Source organism: Pan paniscus, chromosome 8, assembly GCF_029289425.2.
Source record: "Pan paniscus chromosome 8, NHGRI_mPanPan1-v2.0_pri, whole genome shotgun sequence".
In the NCBI taxonomy this organism is placed as follows: domain Eukaryota; kingdom Metazoa; phylum Chordata; class Mammalia; order Primates; family Hominidae; genus Pan; species Pan paniscus.
In genome coordinates this window covers 60,729,075-60,747,155 of record NC_073257.2, presented here as the reverse complement: position 1 = coordinate 60,747,155, position 18,081 = coordinate 60,729,075, and the positions used below count along the sequence as shown (strand labels likewise).

Genomic DNA, 18,081 nt, shown 5'->3' with positions numbered 1-18,081 from the left:
AATAAACGAAAAAAATGATTAATTGGACTTTGCAAAATTAAAAACTTCTGCTCTTGGAAATACACTGTTAATAGAATGAAAAAAGAGAGAGACATGGACTGGGAGAAATATTTGCAAAGCAAATATCTGGTAAAGGCCTTATATCCAGAATATGTCAAGAACTCTCAACACCAATAATGGAAAATAAATAACCTATTTTAAAAATAGGCAAAAGATTTGAACAGATATTTCACCAAAGACGACACACAGATAGCAACTAAATACATAAAAGATGTCCAATATCATCAGTCATTTGGGAAATGCAAATTCAAACACCCGCACACCTATTCGGATGGCTAAAAGTAAAAAGTCTGAGCATAGCTAGTGTTGGTGTGTATGTGGGGGTCCCAGAACTGTCATACACAGCTGGCGGGAAAGTAACTTTGCAGAACAGTGTGTGGCCATTTCCTTAACAGTTATGCATATATAAAAATATATATAAATAGTTAAAAAGTTAGACAGGCTGAGAGCACGTTGGGGCAGGACCCAGGACAGGGGCACAGCTCTGGGCAGGGCAGATCCAAGTTTTGTGGGGCCTGAAGCTTGTGTGACTTGGGTGGCCCTCTTCAGGGAAAATAATTTTCAAATGAGAAATTCAAGATTAGGTACAAAAGTGAATATTTAGGACAAACCAAGTAACCACAAATTCCTGGAGCTGTGGATCTCCAGGTTCCTTTTTTTTTTCCAAGTCATCTTGAGATATTTTTCTAGGAATGCTGACATAGAAAAGCTTCCTGGTAGCATCTGGCTTCCTCTCCCCATCTCGCACACTCAGCCATTCCAGCCTTCGTAGCCCAAATGCTGTGCAGCACTGCTGTCCCCAAGGCAGAGCTGCTTCCAGGTGGCAACCTCGGTAGGTGGCAATGCCCACAGTCCTGTGAGTGACCACACCAGCCAACCGAGCAGCCTCTGGGGTTGGGCTCCGCTGTCTCAGCCTCCAGCTTCCTTCCTACTGACCTCCACAGCTCTGCTGCCCAGCGGCTGCCTGAGCCCCGGCGAGCAGGGCTTACCTGCGTAGTGAAGGGCTCCAGAGCGTATCACAGAGCCCTGGCTGCTCCTCACCCTCCTGAGCGTTGGGCCCCACGGCCTCTCCCCCTGCCTCCCCACAGGCCCGCTGTGGTGCCCTCAGCCAGGACACAGCCCCACCCTCTGCCTCAGCCCTCAGAGCAGCCTGCTTGGTTTCCCCAGTTCTTGGCGGAGAGATGGCAGGAGGGAGCGTGGGATGGCTGAGAGCCCAGAGCCGGGACTTGAATCTCTGGCTGTGCCACTCATTCGCTGTGCGCATTCAACAGGTTACTTAATTCCTCTGTGCTTCAGTTTTCTCATCTGTAAAATGTGGTTGGAAATAGTACCTTCCTCATGGAGTCACTGTGGAGGATAAAGAACCCCAGGAGGGCATGTGTGTGGCAGCTGTGCTTACCAGAAGTGTCCCAGGCACGTACCAGGTGCTCAGTAAGCGCTGGTCCTGTCTGCTCTCCATCCCTGGGTCACAGGCTCCAGCAAAGCGTGGCTTGGGCCCACCCACCCCCTGGGAACACAGGTCTGTGGATCTCACACCCTACTGGCAGATAGTCCTGGGATGTCGGGGGGTAGGATGTATAAAGACAAACTCATTCTTGAAAACCCTAAAATTACCTGTGAAGTTCAGTATAAATAGTTTTTTGTATTTCCCAAAGATCAATTTGCTTACACATGAAAACTTGAGAACCAAAGAGGGGAAAGTCAGTTCACAAGCAACTGTCTGAGTTTTCCGATCCTTCTGCCTTTAGGTGCCGATCCACTGTCTAGCCGTGAGATGGGTGTGGTGGAGAATTCTGGGGCACTGTGCTGCATCCTGGTTTAACATCCAGCCTCTGTGACCTTAATATATACCGAGACTCTTGTCTTCAGGATGGGGAAGGGAGGCCCTAATCTCCGAGCCAAAGTTAAAAGCACATAGTGACGTTTAACTGTGTTCTTAAAATGGGCAAAATTGATTTGAAACAAAGCATAAAGTGAGGCCACCCTGGGGCACTGAAAGTCTCTGAGCTGGCCTAACATCTGCATGCTTTATTTTCTAATAGTGTCCTGGGGTGCACTAAATTATTTCTATTTTGGCATGGGAAAATAACAAAGTGAGACTAAGGGAAAAAAGAGAAAATGGGAAAAGACTCCAAAGAAAGAGGTATGAGGTGTGAAAGGGATGGACTGTGAGATAAAAGCAAAGCTCAGCTGTTGCTGGAAGGACTTTGGGAATATCCCACAGGGAGTAATGCTGACTAGTGCCGGGGATGGAGAGTGTGCTGCGGGCAGGGACCCTGCGTAAGCCTGTGTCTCCCTGTCTTGCAGGTGGTGCCGGGGAGCGGGAGAAGGTGCCGGCCAACCCCGAGGCGCTCCTGCTCATGGCCAGCTCCCAGCGTGACATGGAGGACTGGGTGCAGGCCATCCGCCGGGTCATCTGGGCCCCGCTGGGCGGAGGTACTGCCCGTAGATCGCATGCCCACCCTCTAGAACCCTTGCCTCCAGGTAATCATGCCCCCTGCCTGTCCTGAGCCCCAAAGACCCTGCTCACTGAGGACTTGCTGGCTGCATCCTGTGCTTCTCACAGCAGGCTGGCCCTTCCACTGCCAGCCCTCGGGAGTCACCCAACGGCTGCCGTGTACTCACTTCCTCCTTTATTGAAAACTGTGTATTAGACATCTAAATGTACTGGATTCTATTCCAGGGGTGAGGAGTTCATGAGGATAGGCCACACCTCCACCTTCCCTCATCTCCATTCTCTGTGGGAGGGATGGTAGACAAGGACATGTGTCTCGTGGTGTCCAGGGGTGAGACATGTCACAAAGCCAGTGAAGCTCAGTGAGAGGATGGCGGGGGTGTGGTTAGGTGGAGTGGCCAAGCAGGCTTAATGGAGCAACGGGGAGCCAGGGTCATGCTGGGGAAGAGCATTCCAGCAGAGACATGGACACGTGCAAAGGCCCCGAGGTAGGGACGAGTTTTGGAAACACGAGGCATGTCAGGAAGGCTGGGGCCCCGAGAGAGTGAAGACCAGGAGAGTGGGAGGGCCTGAGGTAACAGTGGTCGCTAAGGCCTTGGGGTCCTGGTGGGGATTTTTTATTTTGTTCTATATACAGTGGGATACCAGGAGGGCTCAGAGCAGGAGACACACAGGACCTGAGTCAGATTTATGTAAAAGGCCCCCTGACCACCACATGAGGAGTGGACCATAGAGGGACAGGAGTAGACACAGCAGGCCAGGAGAGTCCATGGGGTGGGGCATGCAGCTGATGGTGCAAAGTGGCCAGCTGCAGGTGTATCCTTAAGGTGGAGCTGCCAGGTTTTGCCTATGGTCTGGACATGTGGTATGAGAGAAATGAAAGGTGACTCCCAGCCGTGCAGTCGCTATCTCTAGGTTGGTGTCCATATGAAGTGGTCATGAAAAGATCTTTCATAATGGGATCACCATGGCATTGGGGCCAGGGCCACCGACTCCCTGCTGAATGTGGAGACTGGGAGTCTGAAAGCTGGCTGGGCTCTGACCACACAAACTATGGACGTCCTCTTTCTCCCTATGGTGTTTGATCAGCACACAGTCTGGGCAGGGACTCACCTTTTGGGGCTCTGGGCCAATCTCCAGATTTCACAAGCCACATGGGCTGAGCCCCTTCCTTTGCTCCTCTGTTTGCCCACTCTCCTCTCCCACCCCTGGATATGGTCTACCTGACCACCTTTCATTGAATGATAAATCCCTTACAAGGAAGAGTCAATATAATGTTGAGAGTGAAAGTTGTTCTCTCAGGCTTCATGAATGATATCACACTGTCAGCCTTGATCTCCTTGATCCCTGAAGGTTGCAGCACATTTGACTTAGGGCCCTAGATTAATGGCCTGGAAAGGTCTGAGCCCACCCAGGGATTTCTGCAGCCTCACAGTGGCTTTGGTTCCAGGTTGCTGAAAGTGAACCAGTGGACCAGAATAGAGCCCAGAAGCAGAATCTTACATAGTTGGACTTTGATGTATGAAAGGTGGCACTTTTGAGCACCAGGGAAGGAACATTATCATAATCTTGGGGTAGAGAAAGAATTTTTAAATGAGTTACAAAAAAACACTAATCTATTATGAAATTGTTGATAAATTATATTTTATAAAATGAAGAGCATCTGTTTGTAAAAGGTAGATTAAGAAAATGAAAAGATAAGCTATACATTGGGTGAAGGTGTTTGCAACACATATGGTCATCAAATTACTCACTCCCCAAACTCCTACAAATGAATGAGGCAAAAACAGACAAGGCAGCAGAAGCATGGGCAAGAGACTTGGACAGCCATTTCCTAAAATAAGAAATCCTCATGACCAGTGAACATAGGCTCCTGCGCACAACCTCATCAGTAATCAGGGAACTGCAAATTAAGTCACAATGGGATACTTGTATGCACCCACCAGAATGACTAAATGACTGAATGAAAAAGACAGTTTCAAGTGGTGATGAGGATAGAAAGCTATAGAAACTTGCACATATTGCTAGGGAAATCAGCAGTGTCTGCTGAAGTTGATGCTGTGCACACCTGTGTCCCAGCAATTCCATATGAAGCATGTCCTGTACATAGAAATGTGTGTACAGGTATGCCAGGAGACTTGGATACATGGGATGTTCATGGCAGCCTTATTGATGATAGCCTGACACTAACCCAAGTGCCCAGCAACAATACAATGGATGAATAACTATGACTCAGTTTTACAGTGGGAAACTCCACAACAATGGGAATGAATCCACTACAGTGCCACCTACATGCATGAATCTTAAAAACAATGTGGAACTAAACCCAAACAAACAAAATAACATGTTGTATTATCTACCTATATAAAGTTGAAACACAGGGCAGAAGTAAACTTGTTATTTATAGATAGATAGGCAACAGAATATAAAGAAAAGCAAAGAAATGAATGCTATGAAAGTCAGGATAGTAGGGAGGAGGGAAGAGGTTAAGATGGGATGGGAGAGGGGCATACATATCTTAAATGTTCTCTAGCTGGGCTTGGGTAGTTACACAGGTGTTCCTTTTACAATGACATGTTTATCTGCATATTTATGCTTTAAGTGCTTTTCTAGATGTGTGCATATAAAAAATAAATGAAACAAAGGGAGAAACTTGGGGTCAAAGAAGTGAGATGACTTGCCCAAGATGACACAGCCAGCAAGGGGGCAGAACTGAGAAGTGGAGGTGGATGTTCTGACCTCAGAGACTGTGCTTGGTCCTGGCCCAAACAGCCCGTCCAAGAGCTGCACCAAGACCTGTACCCAGCAGGCCTGGCTCCCCGGCCACATGTCCATCTCCCTCTGTGCTTGCCCAGAATTGGGGATCTTTGGCAGAATCCCACATAGACCCTAGACTGACCCCTTCCCCAGGCCTGGCATTTATCTGCCTTCCCAGGCTGTGTGCTGAAGAACTCACAACCATTAAAACAGGAACTGCCATCAAAGGCACTTATCTCCTTTCTCCTAGGCGTACAGAGGAAATGCAGAAATCTCAGGAGTTAGCAATGCCAGACGTGTCTGGGCATGCATGGTGCTGGCAGGTGGGCTCAGTCGGCCCCTGAAGGTTTTCTGGCAAAGCTGTTATTAGCCTGCATCCCCTGGGAAGGAGGCTTAGAGGATCAGTCCTTCTTTGACTGTTTTGTAACAGAGCCCCTGAGCCCTTCCTGGGGTGCTTATTCTGGCACCGGCAGGCCACCTCTGACAGACAGGAGTCGGCAGCGTGCCTGCTGCAGATGGGACAGCCCAGCCATCCCCTTGAGAAGTGGGAGCAGCCAGTGGTCAGGGGAGCCTCACTGCTGGTGGCCTGCCCAGCCCACCAAGCTGTGGCCACAGCTAGAGTGCCTCTCATTTGGGAATTCATCTGGTCATTCAGCCAACCTACAATGGACTCGCAAATGTTCTAGGGGCTGAGGAGACAGCAGCGAGCTGGAGGGACAGGCGCTGGCCTCATGGTTCTCACGTGCTAGTAGAGGAGGCGGGTGACCAGCTGAGCAGGCACATGGCAGGTTAGATGGTGGTGGGCACAGTGGGGACAGAAGAGGCAGGGAGGGGAACACAAGAGATAGGGTTAGGGTTTGGTGACTTTTGAGTAGAAGGAAAGAAAGGGTGGATAACAGCACAGGCAGAGGTAGGGGGCCCATCCCAGAAGAATAGCAAAGAGGCCAGTGTGGCCAGAGCAGAGTGGGCAAAGGGGAGGAGAGAGACCAAAGAATGAATGGCCTTGTCATCATGGTAGAGCTGTTAGCACCTCATGGCATGGAATAGAGAAGTGGCAGAACCTGGCCCATCTTCTACCAGGATCCTTCTGGCTGTCATGTTGAGAAAAGACCAAAGCCAGTTAGGAGCTCCTTACACAACAGTGCAGGTGAGAGGTGAGGGTGGCCTGGCCCAGTGGTGGTGGCAATAAGAAGTCATTGAATTCTTGATTTATTCTGAAGGTAGAGCCAGTGGTATTCCCCTGCTAAGATGGATGAGAGGTGTATGAGAATGAATGAGAGAAGTTAAGGATAATTCTGGGATGTTTTGATCTAAGCAATGGGAAGCTAATGAGTTAGCTGAGATAGAAAGACTACGGGAACTGCAGCTATTTGGAAGGAAGATATGGGCCTAGTTTGAGATGCCTATAAGATGCTCAAGTTTAGATGTCAAGTAGGCAGGTAGATATTTCAGCCTAGAAATCAGGAGAGAGGACTGGGCTAGAGAGAGTATTTAGGGGGCCATCAGCACATAGATGGGGTTTGAAGTCATAAGGCTGAATGAGACAGCACAGAGCGAGTGGAGGGACAGCAGAGGGGGTGAGAAAGAGAGCAAGCCCCAAGAGGGAGGAGAGCCAGAAGCCACCAGGGTCCCTGAGCCAAGTGAAGGAACAAGGGCAGTGATCAACTGCAGCCAAGTGCTGCTGATAGATCAACCAGAGGGTGAAAGCTGAGCAGTCATTGGTGACTTGAGCAAAGGGGCTTTTGTAGAATGCCTGATAATAGTGGGAATGAGAAAGGATGATAGGAGGGGAATTGGAGTGTCAGCATAGCCAACTCTTTCAAAAAGTTTGCAGAAAAGGGAAAGAGAGAAATGGGGACAGCAGCTGGAGGAGGAGGTGAGGTAAAGAGGAAGTTGGTTTATTTTTTTAAGTTGGAAGACAAAGCATCATTGCAAAAGATTGATGGTGTAGGAGGGACAGAGAATTATTGCTGGAACACCAGTGTCTCTTATGGATATAGATACAAAAATCATCCACAAAATACTAACATGCTGAATCCAAAGAATTATATGCCATGATGAAATGAGATTTATCGTAAGAATGGAAGGGTGATTTAATGTCTGAAAATCAATTAATGTACTATATTAACAGAATAAAGGACAAAAACACATGACCGTCTTAGTAGACTAGAAAAAGCATTTTATAAAATCCAGCACCCTTTAATGATTAAAACACTCCAGAAACTAGGAATAGAAGTGAACTTCTATTCTATCCCTAGGAATAGAAGGGAATTCCTATGATAAAGGGCATCTCCAAAAAGCCCACTGATAATATCATACTTAATCGAGGAAGACTGGCTAATTTTCCTCCAAGATCAGGAACGAGACAAGGATTCTTGCCTTCACCACTTCTATTCAGCATTGTACTAGAGGTTCTAGCCAGTTCAATTATGCAAGAAAATGAAATAAAATGAAGCTTGATTTAAAAGGAAGACATTAAAGTATCTCTGTTTGCAGATGGCGTGATCTTGTATACAGAAAGTACAAAAAAACTATTAGAATTAATTAAAAATTCAGCAAGGTTGAAGGATACAAGATTAGTATATACAAACCAATTTTATTTGTGTACAGTAGCCATGAGCAAACTGAAAATGAAATTAAGAAAATTTCATCTACAGGAGCATCCAAAAGAGTAAAATACTTAGGGATAAATTTAGCAAAAAAAAAAAGTATAAAACTTATATTCTGAAAATAACAAAGCATTGCTGAAAGAAATTGAAAAAGATCTAAATAAGAAGAAAGACATCCCATGTTCAGGAATGAAAAGAGTTGATATTGTTAAGAGGCCAATACTCCTCAACCTGATCTCTGAACTTCCACGCCCAGTTCAGGGAACGCAGCCCCAGAAGGATGCATGGCGCAGTACCTCCTTGCCAGCTCTCTCTGAGAGGAGAGAGAAGGGAGACAATAGTCACAGGGTCCCCAGGGCTGCCTCAGCATCTGGTGGGTGCTTGAACATGTGTGTCCCTTGCCTGGTTGTCTGCAGAGAGTCTGCAAGCCCCCTTAAAGCCTGGAATTTATATGCATAGGAAGGGGTTTAGCCAAGCCCATTGCATTGAAGTGTGAGAGGAGGCAGAGTGAGGCTTTGGCAACAGGCTTGGGTCTAGGTGTGATTTGGCTCTGCCACTTGCTTGCTGCATGACCTGGCACACCTCTTATCTTCGCTGTACCTCTGTGTCCTTGTTTGCAAAATAGGAAGAATAATATCTTTTTTGCAGGATTGTCATAAGAATTAAGAGAGAAAATGGACGTAAAGTGCTCAGCGCTCTCTCAGTACTAAATAGTCCTCATTCATTCATTAAACACTTATCGAGACCTGTCACATGCAGGCAGAGGACTCAGCAGGGAAGAAAGCAGTGTACAGTGTACAATTCAGTGGCATTAAGTGTATTCACACTGTTGTACAACCATCACCACCATCCATCTCCAGAACTTTTTCATCTTCCCAAACTGAAACTCTGGCTTCCTCCCTCCAGCCCTGGGCAACCACCATTCTACTTTCTGTCTTTATAAATTTGACTGCTCTAAGCACCTCATGTAAGTAGAATCCTGTAGTATTTGTCTTTTTGTGACTGGCTTATTTCATTTTGCATAATGTTCTCAAGTTTCATCTATGTGGAATATTGGAATTTCTCTCTTTTTTAAGCTCAAATAATATTCCATTGTATGGATATACCACATTTGTTTATCCATTCATCCATTGATGGACACTTGAGTTGCTTCTGTGTTTCAACTATTGTGAATAATGCTGCTGTGAATATGAGTGTGCAAATATCTCTTTGAGTCCCTGATTTCAATTATTTGGGGTATATACCCAGAAGTGGGATTGCTAGATCATATGGTAATTCTATTTTTAATTTTTTGAGGAGCCTCCAGACCATTTTCCACAGTGGCTGCCCCATTTTATATTCCCACTGGCAGTACACAAGTTTTCTAGTTCATCTACATCCTCACCAGCACTTGTTTTCTGTTTTTTTTTTGGGTTTTTTTAAATAGCCATCCTAACAGGTATGAAGTGTTATCTCATTGTTCATACGGTGTTGAAAGAGGTGAGAGAGTGAGCCAAGGGGACATCTAGTGGAAGTGTGCTAGACTGAGGCCATAGCTTGGGCAAAAGCAGAACATCTGATGTGGTCTAGAAGCAGCACAGAGGCAGATGGGCTGGAGGGATTGAGGAAGGGAGCCAGATGGGAGTGGCCAGAAGGTAGAGGCTTCCTGGGCCCCTTTCAGTACTCTAGCTGTTATTTTATTTTATTTTGTTTTATTTTATTTTATTTTATTTTTGAGACAGAGTCTCGCTCTGTTGCCCAGGCTGGAGTGCAGTGGCACAATCTTGGCTCACTGCAACCTCTGCCTCCTAGGTACAAGGAATTCTTCTGCCTCAGCCTCCTGAGTAGCTGGGATTACAGGCACGTACCACCATACCCGGCTAATTTTTGTATTTTGAGTACAGCAGGGGTTTCACCATGTTGGCCAGGCTAGTCTCGAACTCCTGACCTCAAATGATCCACCTGCCTCGGCCTCCCAAAGTGCTAGGATTACAGGCATGAGCCACCACACCCAGCCGCTGTTACTCTTTTTTTTTTTTTTTTCTTTTTTTGAGGCTGAGTCTTGCTCTGTCACCCAGGCTAGAGTGCAGTGGCGCTATCTGGGCTCAATGCAACCTCTGCCTCCCGGGTTCAAGCGATTCTCCTGCCTCGGCCTCCCGAGTAGCTGGGATTATAGGCACCCGCCACCGCACCCGGTGAATTTTTGTATTTTTGGTAGATACAGGGTTTCACCATCTTGGCCAGGCTGGTCTCCAGCTCCTGACCTCGTGATCCACCCTCCTCGGCCTCCCAAAGTGCTGGGATTACAGGTGTGAGCCACCGCGCCTGGCCCGGCTGCTGTTACTCTGAAATGAGGAGGGGGCATTGGAGGGCTTTGAGCCGAGAAATGCCTTGATGTAATACATCATTTAAGAGGACCACTCTGCCTGCTGACCAGAGTTGTACAAGGGGGAGCTGGAGATGAATTTGCAATAATCCAGGCAAGAGAAAGGGGTGCTCTCCCTGTGGTCAGGGTAGTGAAAGTGATCAGATTCCAAGTCTATTTTGCAAGTAGGATGATAAGCTCTCCTGGCTGTGGATGTGAGGAAGGGCGCAGTGGAGGCTAACTCCAAGGTGTCTGGCTGGGCATCTGGAGGCTGGAGTTGTTATGAAGTAAGAAGGGAAGACTTAGCACAGAGCTGGTTTGGGAGGCTATGGCAAGACCATAGCTCTGTTTAGACACGTTTAGGTTTGAGGTGTCTATGAGTCATTAAACCGGTGGAGATGCTGAGCGGGCAGTTGGATTCAGAAGTCTGGGGGCTGGGACTGGTGCTAACTAGCACTGTGGTAACGGTTCCACTATGGCCAGCAGGCACCGCCAAGCAAAGCCCTGAAGCTGTTTGTCTCAACCTTACCAGTGGCAGTGCAGAAGGCAGTCTTGGGGCTAGGAGCCCAGCTGGGAAAAGGTGTCCCTGCCCAGAGTGACTGCTTGGTGCTGGGGTGGGGCATGGGGGCCGGAGACAGGCATTAGGCCTGTGGTCATCATCGGAACTGCACTGCCCTGGCCTGGCTGTGTGGGAATCTCACAGGCCTCTGGAGACTTTTCTCAGACCCCCAGGAGTCAACTCTCCTGCCCTTGGGTTCCTCTGGAATCATGGGTGGAAAAAAGAAGGGAGAAATACAGCTCCCTGAAGCCCTAGGGCAGGACATGTGACATGGAAAAAAATCCAACCTTGGGACAACCTGGTGGGACGAAATGCAACCTTGTTAGCTGGTAGTGGTCATCATTTGATGGAATGACATCTCTAAAAGGAAGCCCTGGAGGCATAATCAGATTCAGAGTGAAAGGTGATTACCCCCAGGCCAGGCTGCCAGTGGTAGAGCCCGAGGTCCTAGTGGACCACTTCTCCCCAGCACTGCTTGCTCTATATCCCAGCCCTACTGGGAGATTCAAGAAGACAGTCTTATTTCTAGTTCCTGTGAATGTCAACCTGCCTGGCCAGTGGGCCTGGGCTTTTCCAGGCAGCCCTTCCAAAAGGGGAGAGAAAGGACTCTTGCAGACCTGGGCTAGGCCTCAGTTCACTAAGCCAGCAGAAGGGGTACTTGAGACCAGTTCTGGTGCCTTCCGTCCATTCTAGTGGGCCCTAAGGGTCCATGTACTCAAGTGGAGAAGATGTCCCTATGGACCTTGGATCCTGTCCAGGCTCATAGAGGGCAGGCCTGGCCTCTTCTGGTTATAGAGGGTGTTCAGAGCACACTTGGGCCTCCTTCCCCTGCAGCGCTCAAGGCTTCTCCCCTGCCAGAGCCCCAGGAGCCTGAGAACTTGGATCCCCAAGGCAGAGGAAATGGCCTCCAGCCACAGCCACCCTCCCCCACCCCTGCTGATGGGACAGCCGCAGAGCTGTTTACCAGAACAAAGGCCAGAGCAGCTGCCTTATCTAGGGAGAGCCTGGTAAGCTAGTCGGGATGATTTACAGGGGGCTGTCACCACTGCTTCCTGCAAAGGTCAGGACGCTAACGTTCAACACTCTTTCAACCACCTTGCTGGTTCATTAAGCCCTTCCTTCTCAGCAGCTCTGATGAGAAATGCCCATCAGCTTGGCCAGTTTGGTTTCAGTCTGGCTTCAATAGACCTCAGATCACAGAACCAGAAAAGAGTTTGTCTCCATTATTGCTAAGATGGGGATGAACCCCTGGGGACCCCAGCATTTCCTATCCTGGACTCTGTGTCCCTGCTGAGCCCTGTGAAATCAGTCCCATTATATCCCACTTTTGGTGAGGAGACAGAATCAAGGAGGCTCCAGCATTTTGTCCAGACCACAAATAAGTGGGAAGCTGGCATTTCAACCTAGGTCGGCTGGAGTGCAGAGCCTGGGTGCTGGCTGCCTGCTGTAGAGAGCAGGATGCCAGAAAGCCTCAGGGTGTCCTAGGGTTGGGATCTTTGTCTCTCAGCTTGTTCCAAGTGGCCCTGGAGGACTTCAGCCCACACATCCTGAGAGAAGAGGAAGGGAGCTCACACTGGCTATGGGCTGCCCTTGCCAGGAGTTTGGTACAATCTGGAGGCAGCAGAGACTCAGAGGTTCAGCAACTTACCTAACAACACACAGTGGGGCTGGGGGCAGCGCAGCCCACCTCCAGGGTAAGCTCATCGCTGGATGCTGTTGCCAGGTAGGCCTCAGCGCATTCTACCCACTAGATCTGAGTTGTCTTGGTCGGGGAGGGGGGCATAATTAAGACTGAAGGAAGAGGCAGTCCCTGAGGTCCTGGATCCCAGCCCTAGCCAGGGAGCTGTTGTACACACAGCTCAGAGACAAAGACCATCCAGAGTGAAGAGGCCAACTGTTAACTGGGTTGCTTGTGTGATTGGACAGACTCAGGTTGTCAACTCCCCAGCCCTGCCCTGAGAAGGCAGTCTCATGACTGTCTCTGCACTCCCATCCCCAACAGGCCCCACAGCTAAAAACCACCGCTGAGGTGGGGTGGGCATTGGCAGGGCCAGGGCTTCACCTGGAGCTCAATGTGGCAGTGCCTGCCGGAGCCTTCTAGTGGGTGGTGCCTGCAGGCCTCTAGCCATGTGGGGCTCCTGGGTAGGGGTGGAGGGCACTCTGCAGAGACTGGCCAGTCTGACTCTGAAGACACAGGCAAGGAAACCATGGCTCAGAGCAGAGAAAACATGTGGGCAGCAGACCCTGCCTGCCCACCTGAGAGAAGCCTGCCGGCCCCTGGTTGGTGGGAGCTTCTGCTGAGCCCTTGGCCCCTGCTCTTTAACATGGACAGGGCTGCTCAGAGCTGGCAGGTCCCTGGGCCGTGGGAATGCCAGGCTCTGTTGGTAGGTGGAGGGCAGACATTCCTTGGCTTGTGACACCCTGCACCAACCTGCCCTGGCACCCTCATGTTCACCTGAGCTCTGGGGAGGGAGAAAACAGCTCCGCGGCCCCACTCCCAGTTTTGAGGACCTTAGCCCCCATACTTAGTGTCAGGGCCAGGACTAGGGATCCTCACTGGCCTGCGGCACAAAATGTAAGGGGGCACCAAAAAAACTCAGTAATCAAGATATTTTATTGTAATCTTTTAAAAAATGAACATGAATACAAAAATATCCTTATATTAGGTCCCCATTGCAGCTCAAACTGCCAGAAATTTGGCAGCTTAAAACAACACAACGTGATTATCTTCTAGTTCTGGAGGTCAGAAGTCATAACCAGTCTTCTAAGGCTAAAATCCAGATGTCAGCAGGACTGGTTTCTTGTAGGACATGGGGAGAAGCAGTTCCTTGTATCTTTAACCTTCCAGGGGCTACAGCAAGGCCTTGGCTGCGGCTTCAGCACTGCAGTCTCTGCCTCTGTCCTGCCCCCACCACCTCCACTGTGGTCAAACTTCCTTCTGCCTTCCTGGTGAAAGAACCCCTATGATTGCACCTGGCCCCTCAGATAACCCAGGTTAACCTCTCCAGCCCTCATCACACCTACAAAGTCTCTTGTACTGTGTAAGATAACACAGCCACAGGTTCCAGGGATCAGTACATCTTGTGGGGAAGGGCATTATTCAGCCAACCACATCCATGGTCAAATGTGAACATGTGAAATAAAGGCAGGAATGTGGTGGGATTGGGGTGGGAGGCACTCACCCTCAAGGCCTGCGCAAGTGCATAGCTGCTCCATTCTGTATTGAAAACTTTGATCTTTTGTTCATCAAAGATTTTTTGCCTAATATTTATTCTTAAAAGTATTACAATAAAGTGTTTATCCTAGTTACTGAGTGAGGTTTTGGGTGCCCCTTAAATTGTGCCCCTGTGGTGAGTGCCTGGCTTGTTTCACCCTAGGCCAGGCTCTGCCTAGAATGAGCAAGAGGCGTGACCCAGCTCTGCACGTCCAGCTTGAAGAAGGGCCCCAGCCTCTTCCAGCCCCAGGGCCGCAAATCCCTCCCTTAAGAATTCTGCCCTCCTACCCTTGGGACTCCCATCCCTGCTACTGGCGTTGCACTGCCCCTAGCCGTGCCTCTCTGTCCACCTGCCTTCCTGGTGTACCCAATCAAGCCCTCACCCTTTGGAAGTATGGGGATTGTGGGCTGGTCTCAGAAACCTAACCCAAGAAGAATACAGGCTTTGCAGAAAGATCATGTAGGTGTTAATGAAGGTCCATCACCAGCTGTATGACCTTAGGCAAATCACACAACCTCTCTGATTCTCTGTAATATAGGGAAGCTAATACCCCTCAGACTGCTCAGGGGCATACTGTATGTCAAGTCCAAACCACTATCTCTGGCACTAGGATGCCCAGGCAGGAAGAGGCCAGAAGGGCCTGGAGCCTGGACCCCCACTGTGAAGCCAGCACCTCCTCCTTGCTGGGTAACCCAGACTCAGTTACCTAACCTCCCTGGACCTCCATTGCCTCACCTGGAACACCTGCTTCCCAGGCGAAGGGTTGAGCGGGCGCTCCAAAGCCGGTCCTGGGCAAAGAGGGAAGGGATTCCTGCGGTGCCCGGGAACGTGGGGCATTAGGGGAAAGGGTGTGAAGTTTGACACCGGAGATCCCTCACGGGGGCCGACTTCGGGCGTGGCATCCCAGGCAACTCACAGATCCTGGGCCCTCCCTCGCCTCAGGGTCCGGGCCTGGGGCGGCGCTGGCCGGGGCGGGCGGGCGGCGGGCAAGACGCTACCTGCGCGCGTGCCGGGCATTCCAGCCGCCGCCGCGCCGCCGCGACTGGGCGCGCCATGGGCCTGATGCCGGCCGCGCGGGCCTACTCCGGGTGCAGCGCCTGCCCGCGGCCGCCCTGCCGCCTGCCCGCCTGCTGCGCGCCCGCCGCCCCAGGTAGGGGCGGGACGGGGTGCGGGCGCCCCCGGGCCCGCCAAAGAAGCTGCGTCTCCGGGCCAGAGAGGCGCTCGAAGCTGGGACCGGCGCAGCGGGCGAGAGCGCCGCGCATGCGTCTCGCGGGGGTCGGTGGGGAGCCTGGGGGAGTTTGGGTGCCACCGCGGATCTGGTGCTGCGGGACGGTTCCCAGGGGGCGAGGGTCGTGCGTGTACGAGGGCAGAAACAGGGACCGGAGGCGTCCTTCAATCTCCTGCTGGCTGTGGGCGTCCCGCATGTAGAGACGAGGACTTAGAGTCTGGGAGGGGCGTAGGGACTTGCAAAGGATCCCTCCCCACCCCGAACTACGGAGGGGACACAGCGGGATCCGAGCCTCGGGCTCTGACCCCAAGCCTACCTGGGCCACAGGAAGGGGTGTGGGACCGGCGGCCCCAGGAGGAGGGAATCACTTCTGCCCTGGGGTGGACTGCCCAGGGCAGGACCCTTCCAGGTGAGCTTAGCCTCTGCTGTGCTCCTCCAGGCCTGGACGGGTGGGGAGCAGGAGAGTTTTCAGCTGTGCCGGCTGGCTGGTGGATCTTACCGCTTACAGCCCTGGGGGCAATTCTGAAGCTCGCTAATACTTAGCGCAGAGCCTGGAAGTGACAGAGTTGGCCGGCCAGTGAGTCCCTGCACTGACGGACAAAGGGTGGGGTGGTTGCATGGAAGATGGTGAGTGTTGGGGTACAGGGGACCCGAGAGCAGGAAGGCCTGGAGCCAAGAGGGAAACTGTGGAATTACCCAAAGTTTGGGAGTCTCTAGAGAGAATTTTAGAATTACTTTCCTCATGGTGCCTCTTCCCAGACTCTGTCATTGCCCGCTCCTGTAAGAGTGAAAAGCAGGCATATGACTGAAGCAGACCTGCTGCGCAGCTGCACTCTGCTCCGGGATCAGCTCCAAGAGGGAATCCCAGGTCTCCCTTCCCTGATGCGGCCTTCGGGGTGGGACTCAGGGGCAGGCAGAACCTGTCCAGGAATTGACCCTGCAAGGTCCGGAGAAAGCCGCATTTCAAAGCTCCTGCTCCCAGGTGCCTGGTGTGGTCGATCTCCCGTGGACGCTCACACCCCGGAAGGTGGCCAAGCCCAGCTCAGAGAGGCTTAGGACAGTGCCCAGGGTCATAGAGGACGCGGATTGGAGCCAGCGGACTGCTCTGCCTGAGCTTCCTCTCCGGTGTGGGATTCCCGGGGAGGGGAGTGAGGGACGGCTTTGCCAGGGGAACGCTGGCGGGGGAGGCCTGGCAGCAAGTTCATCAAGAGGAGAGGCAGCCTCTGCCAGTTTCCCCTGCGGTGGCAGAGCCAGTGCGCTGTAAAGAGCATGGGCTGGGACCTCGAGGAACCCACACGATGGCTGGGTTTCCAGCGAGCTGACAAACCTACTGGAACTAGTTTTTGGCAAGGCTCCCCTCCGAGGGTGCCAGGAGAGCTGAGGGAGTTCAGCCAGGCGGGGGCAGGCCCTGCCAGGCTCCCGAGAGACCCTGATGAGGGGAGGGATTGGTGGGGCCCCTAATGAGGGAGGCCGGGCCCAGAAGCCCCAGCACAGGGTGCCTCCCACAGGAGGGCCGCGGGGAAGGAAACCTCTTGGGAGGCTGAGCTGGAATGAGACCTTCTCACAGCTCCTGGCAGCTCCCCTCCAAGGGTTCCAGTGGCCAGCTGGGAATGTGGGGCCAGTCTGCAGCCTGGTGGTACCTGGGGGCTGGGCCTCAGGGAAGTCTCGCCCTCATAGCACCCCCTAAAGACAGGTGTGATCCTCCCATTTTATAGATTTCATAGATGGAGAGACTGAGCCCCAGGAAAGGGAGGCAGCTCCTCTCCTCAGTGGGTTAGCCAGGACGTCCACCAGACCAGTGCTGGTGCAGACCCAGAATCTTTGTCTCTGTGACCTTTGGCCTTGAACATCGCCTACTTTCCCGTGTCCCCACCTCAGCCCCACCATGCCAGGGCAGGGTGCTGCCAACCATGCTCCTTCACCCCTGCCCTCTGACGCCCATGCTCCTCCGTCATGTGCCCTGCACCCCCACCTGCCTACCTGGCTTCTTCCTGCTCATCTTTAGACTTTGGCTTCAGCATCACCTCCTCCCTGAACCTGTTCTCTCTAGAAGTGCCCAGGACCCTGTGGATGTCCCTTTCCTGGCTCTTCCATCCCTGTTTTGGGAAAGTGGTCAGGAAGGCACCATGGGGGAGCAGAGGGGTAGTGGTTGTGCTGGAGCTGCTTGGATGTGCGGGCACTGTACAAATGGTGGGCTGGCCCAGGCTCTGCACCCCTAGGGTCTGGTGGAGGGAGTAGGGCAGGGCCTTGCCTGCCTGCCAAGTTTGGGCTTTATCCTGAGGACGATGTGTGTGGGGGAACAGGGAGCAGGGGAGGCCCCAGGGAGATTTATATGTTTACAGCCTTCAGGGCAGCTCTCTAATTCCTATAGTGGGGCCAGGCACAAAGTATAGGGGTTATGGAAAGGTGGATGGACAGACAGACAGCAGGAGTTTTGGGGGTAGGAGATGGGACAGCAGGCAGGGCTGGAGCCAAGAGATGGCTGGGTGGAATTATCTGTGCTCCATGGGCTTCCAGAGAGAATTTTGGAATTTTTTCCCCGTGTATCTCTTCCTTGACTGTGGCCTTCAGTCAGCTGTGAGCTGAGGGTGGGGCTGAACGCTGTGAGTTGAGATGGGTGGCGGCCCTGGAGAGCTCAGTCCCCTGCTTCGCTGGCTCTCCTTGGCCTCTGCTGCAAGCCCAGCATGTGGCTCTGGGCAGTTCAGCAACCCAGCAGAGGGGAGTGTCCTCACGCTGTCTGGAGTAGTGGCAGGCAGGGCTGTGACAGAGGGGAGGGAAAGCTGAAGGGAGGATCTGGGGCAGCTCACGTAGGAGGGACTTCTGAGCTTTCTTCCAAGGGCTAGTAGGAAATTTG

General features: G+C 51.6%; 1 protein-coding gene across 26 annotated transcripts in view; it reads left to right on the top strand.

Moving 5' to 3' along the window:
• The window catches only part of ARHGAP22 (Rho GTPase activating protein 22), a 249,146-nt gene that overhangs the window by 178,010 nt on the left and 53,055 nt on the right, over positions 1 to 18,081 (top strand). For 15 of the 26 annotated variants that reach the window (XR_004664651.3, XM_034930495.3, XM_034930494.3 and 12 more), the window contains one exon: positions 2,368 to 2,544. The exons of 4 other annotated variants lie outside the window; for them this stretch is intronic. Coding sequence is in view for 21 of the 22 variants with exons in the window: in XM_034930495.3 (XP_034786386.1) it covers positions 2,368 to 2,544 (177 nt within the window). In the remaining variant the exon portion in view is untranslated. Of the gene's footprint in view, positions 1 to 2,367; positions 2,545 to 12,291; positions 12,483 to 18,081 lie in introns of those variants that run through there. 7 more of the 26 variants (XM_057298878.2, XM_034930487.3, XM_057298879.2 and 4 more) reach the window with 3 other exon arrangements.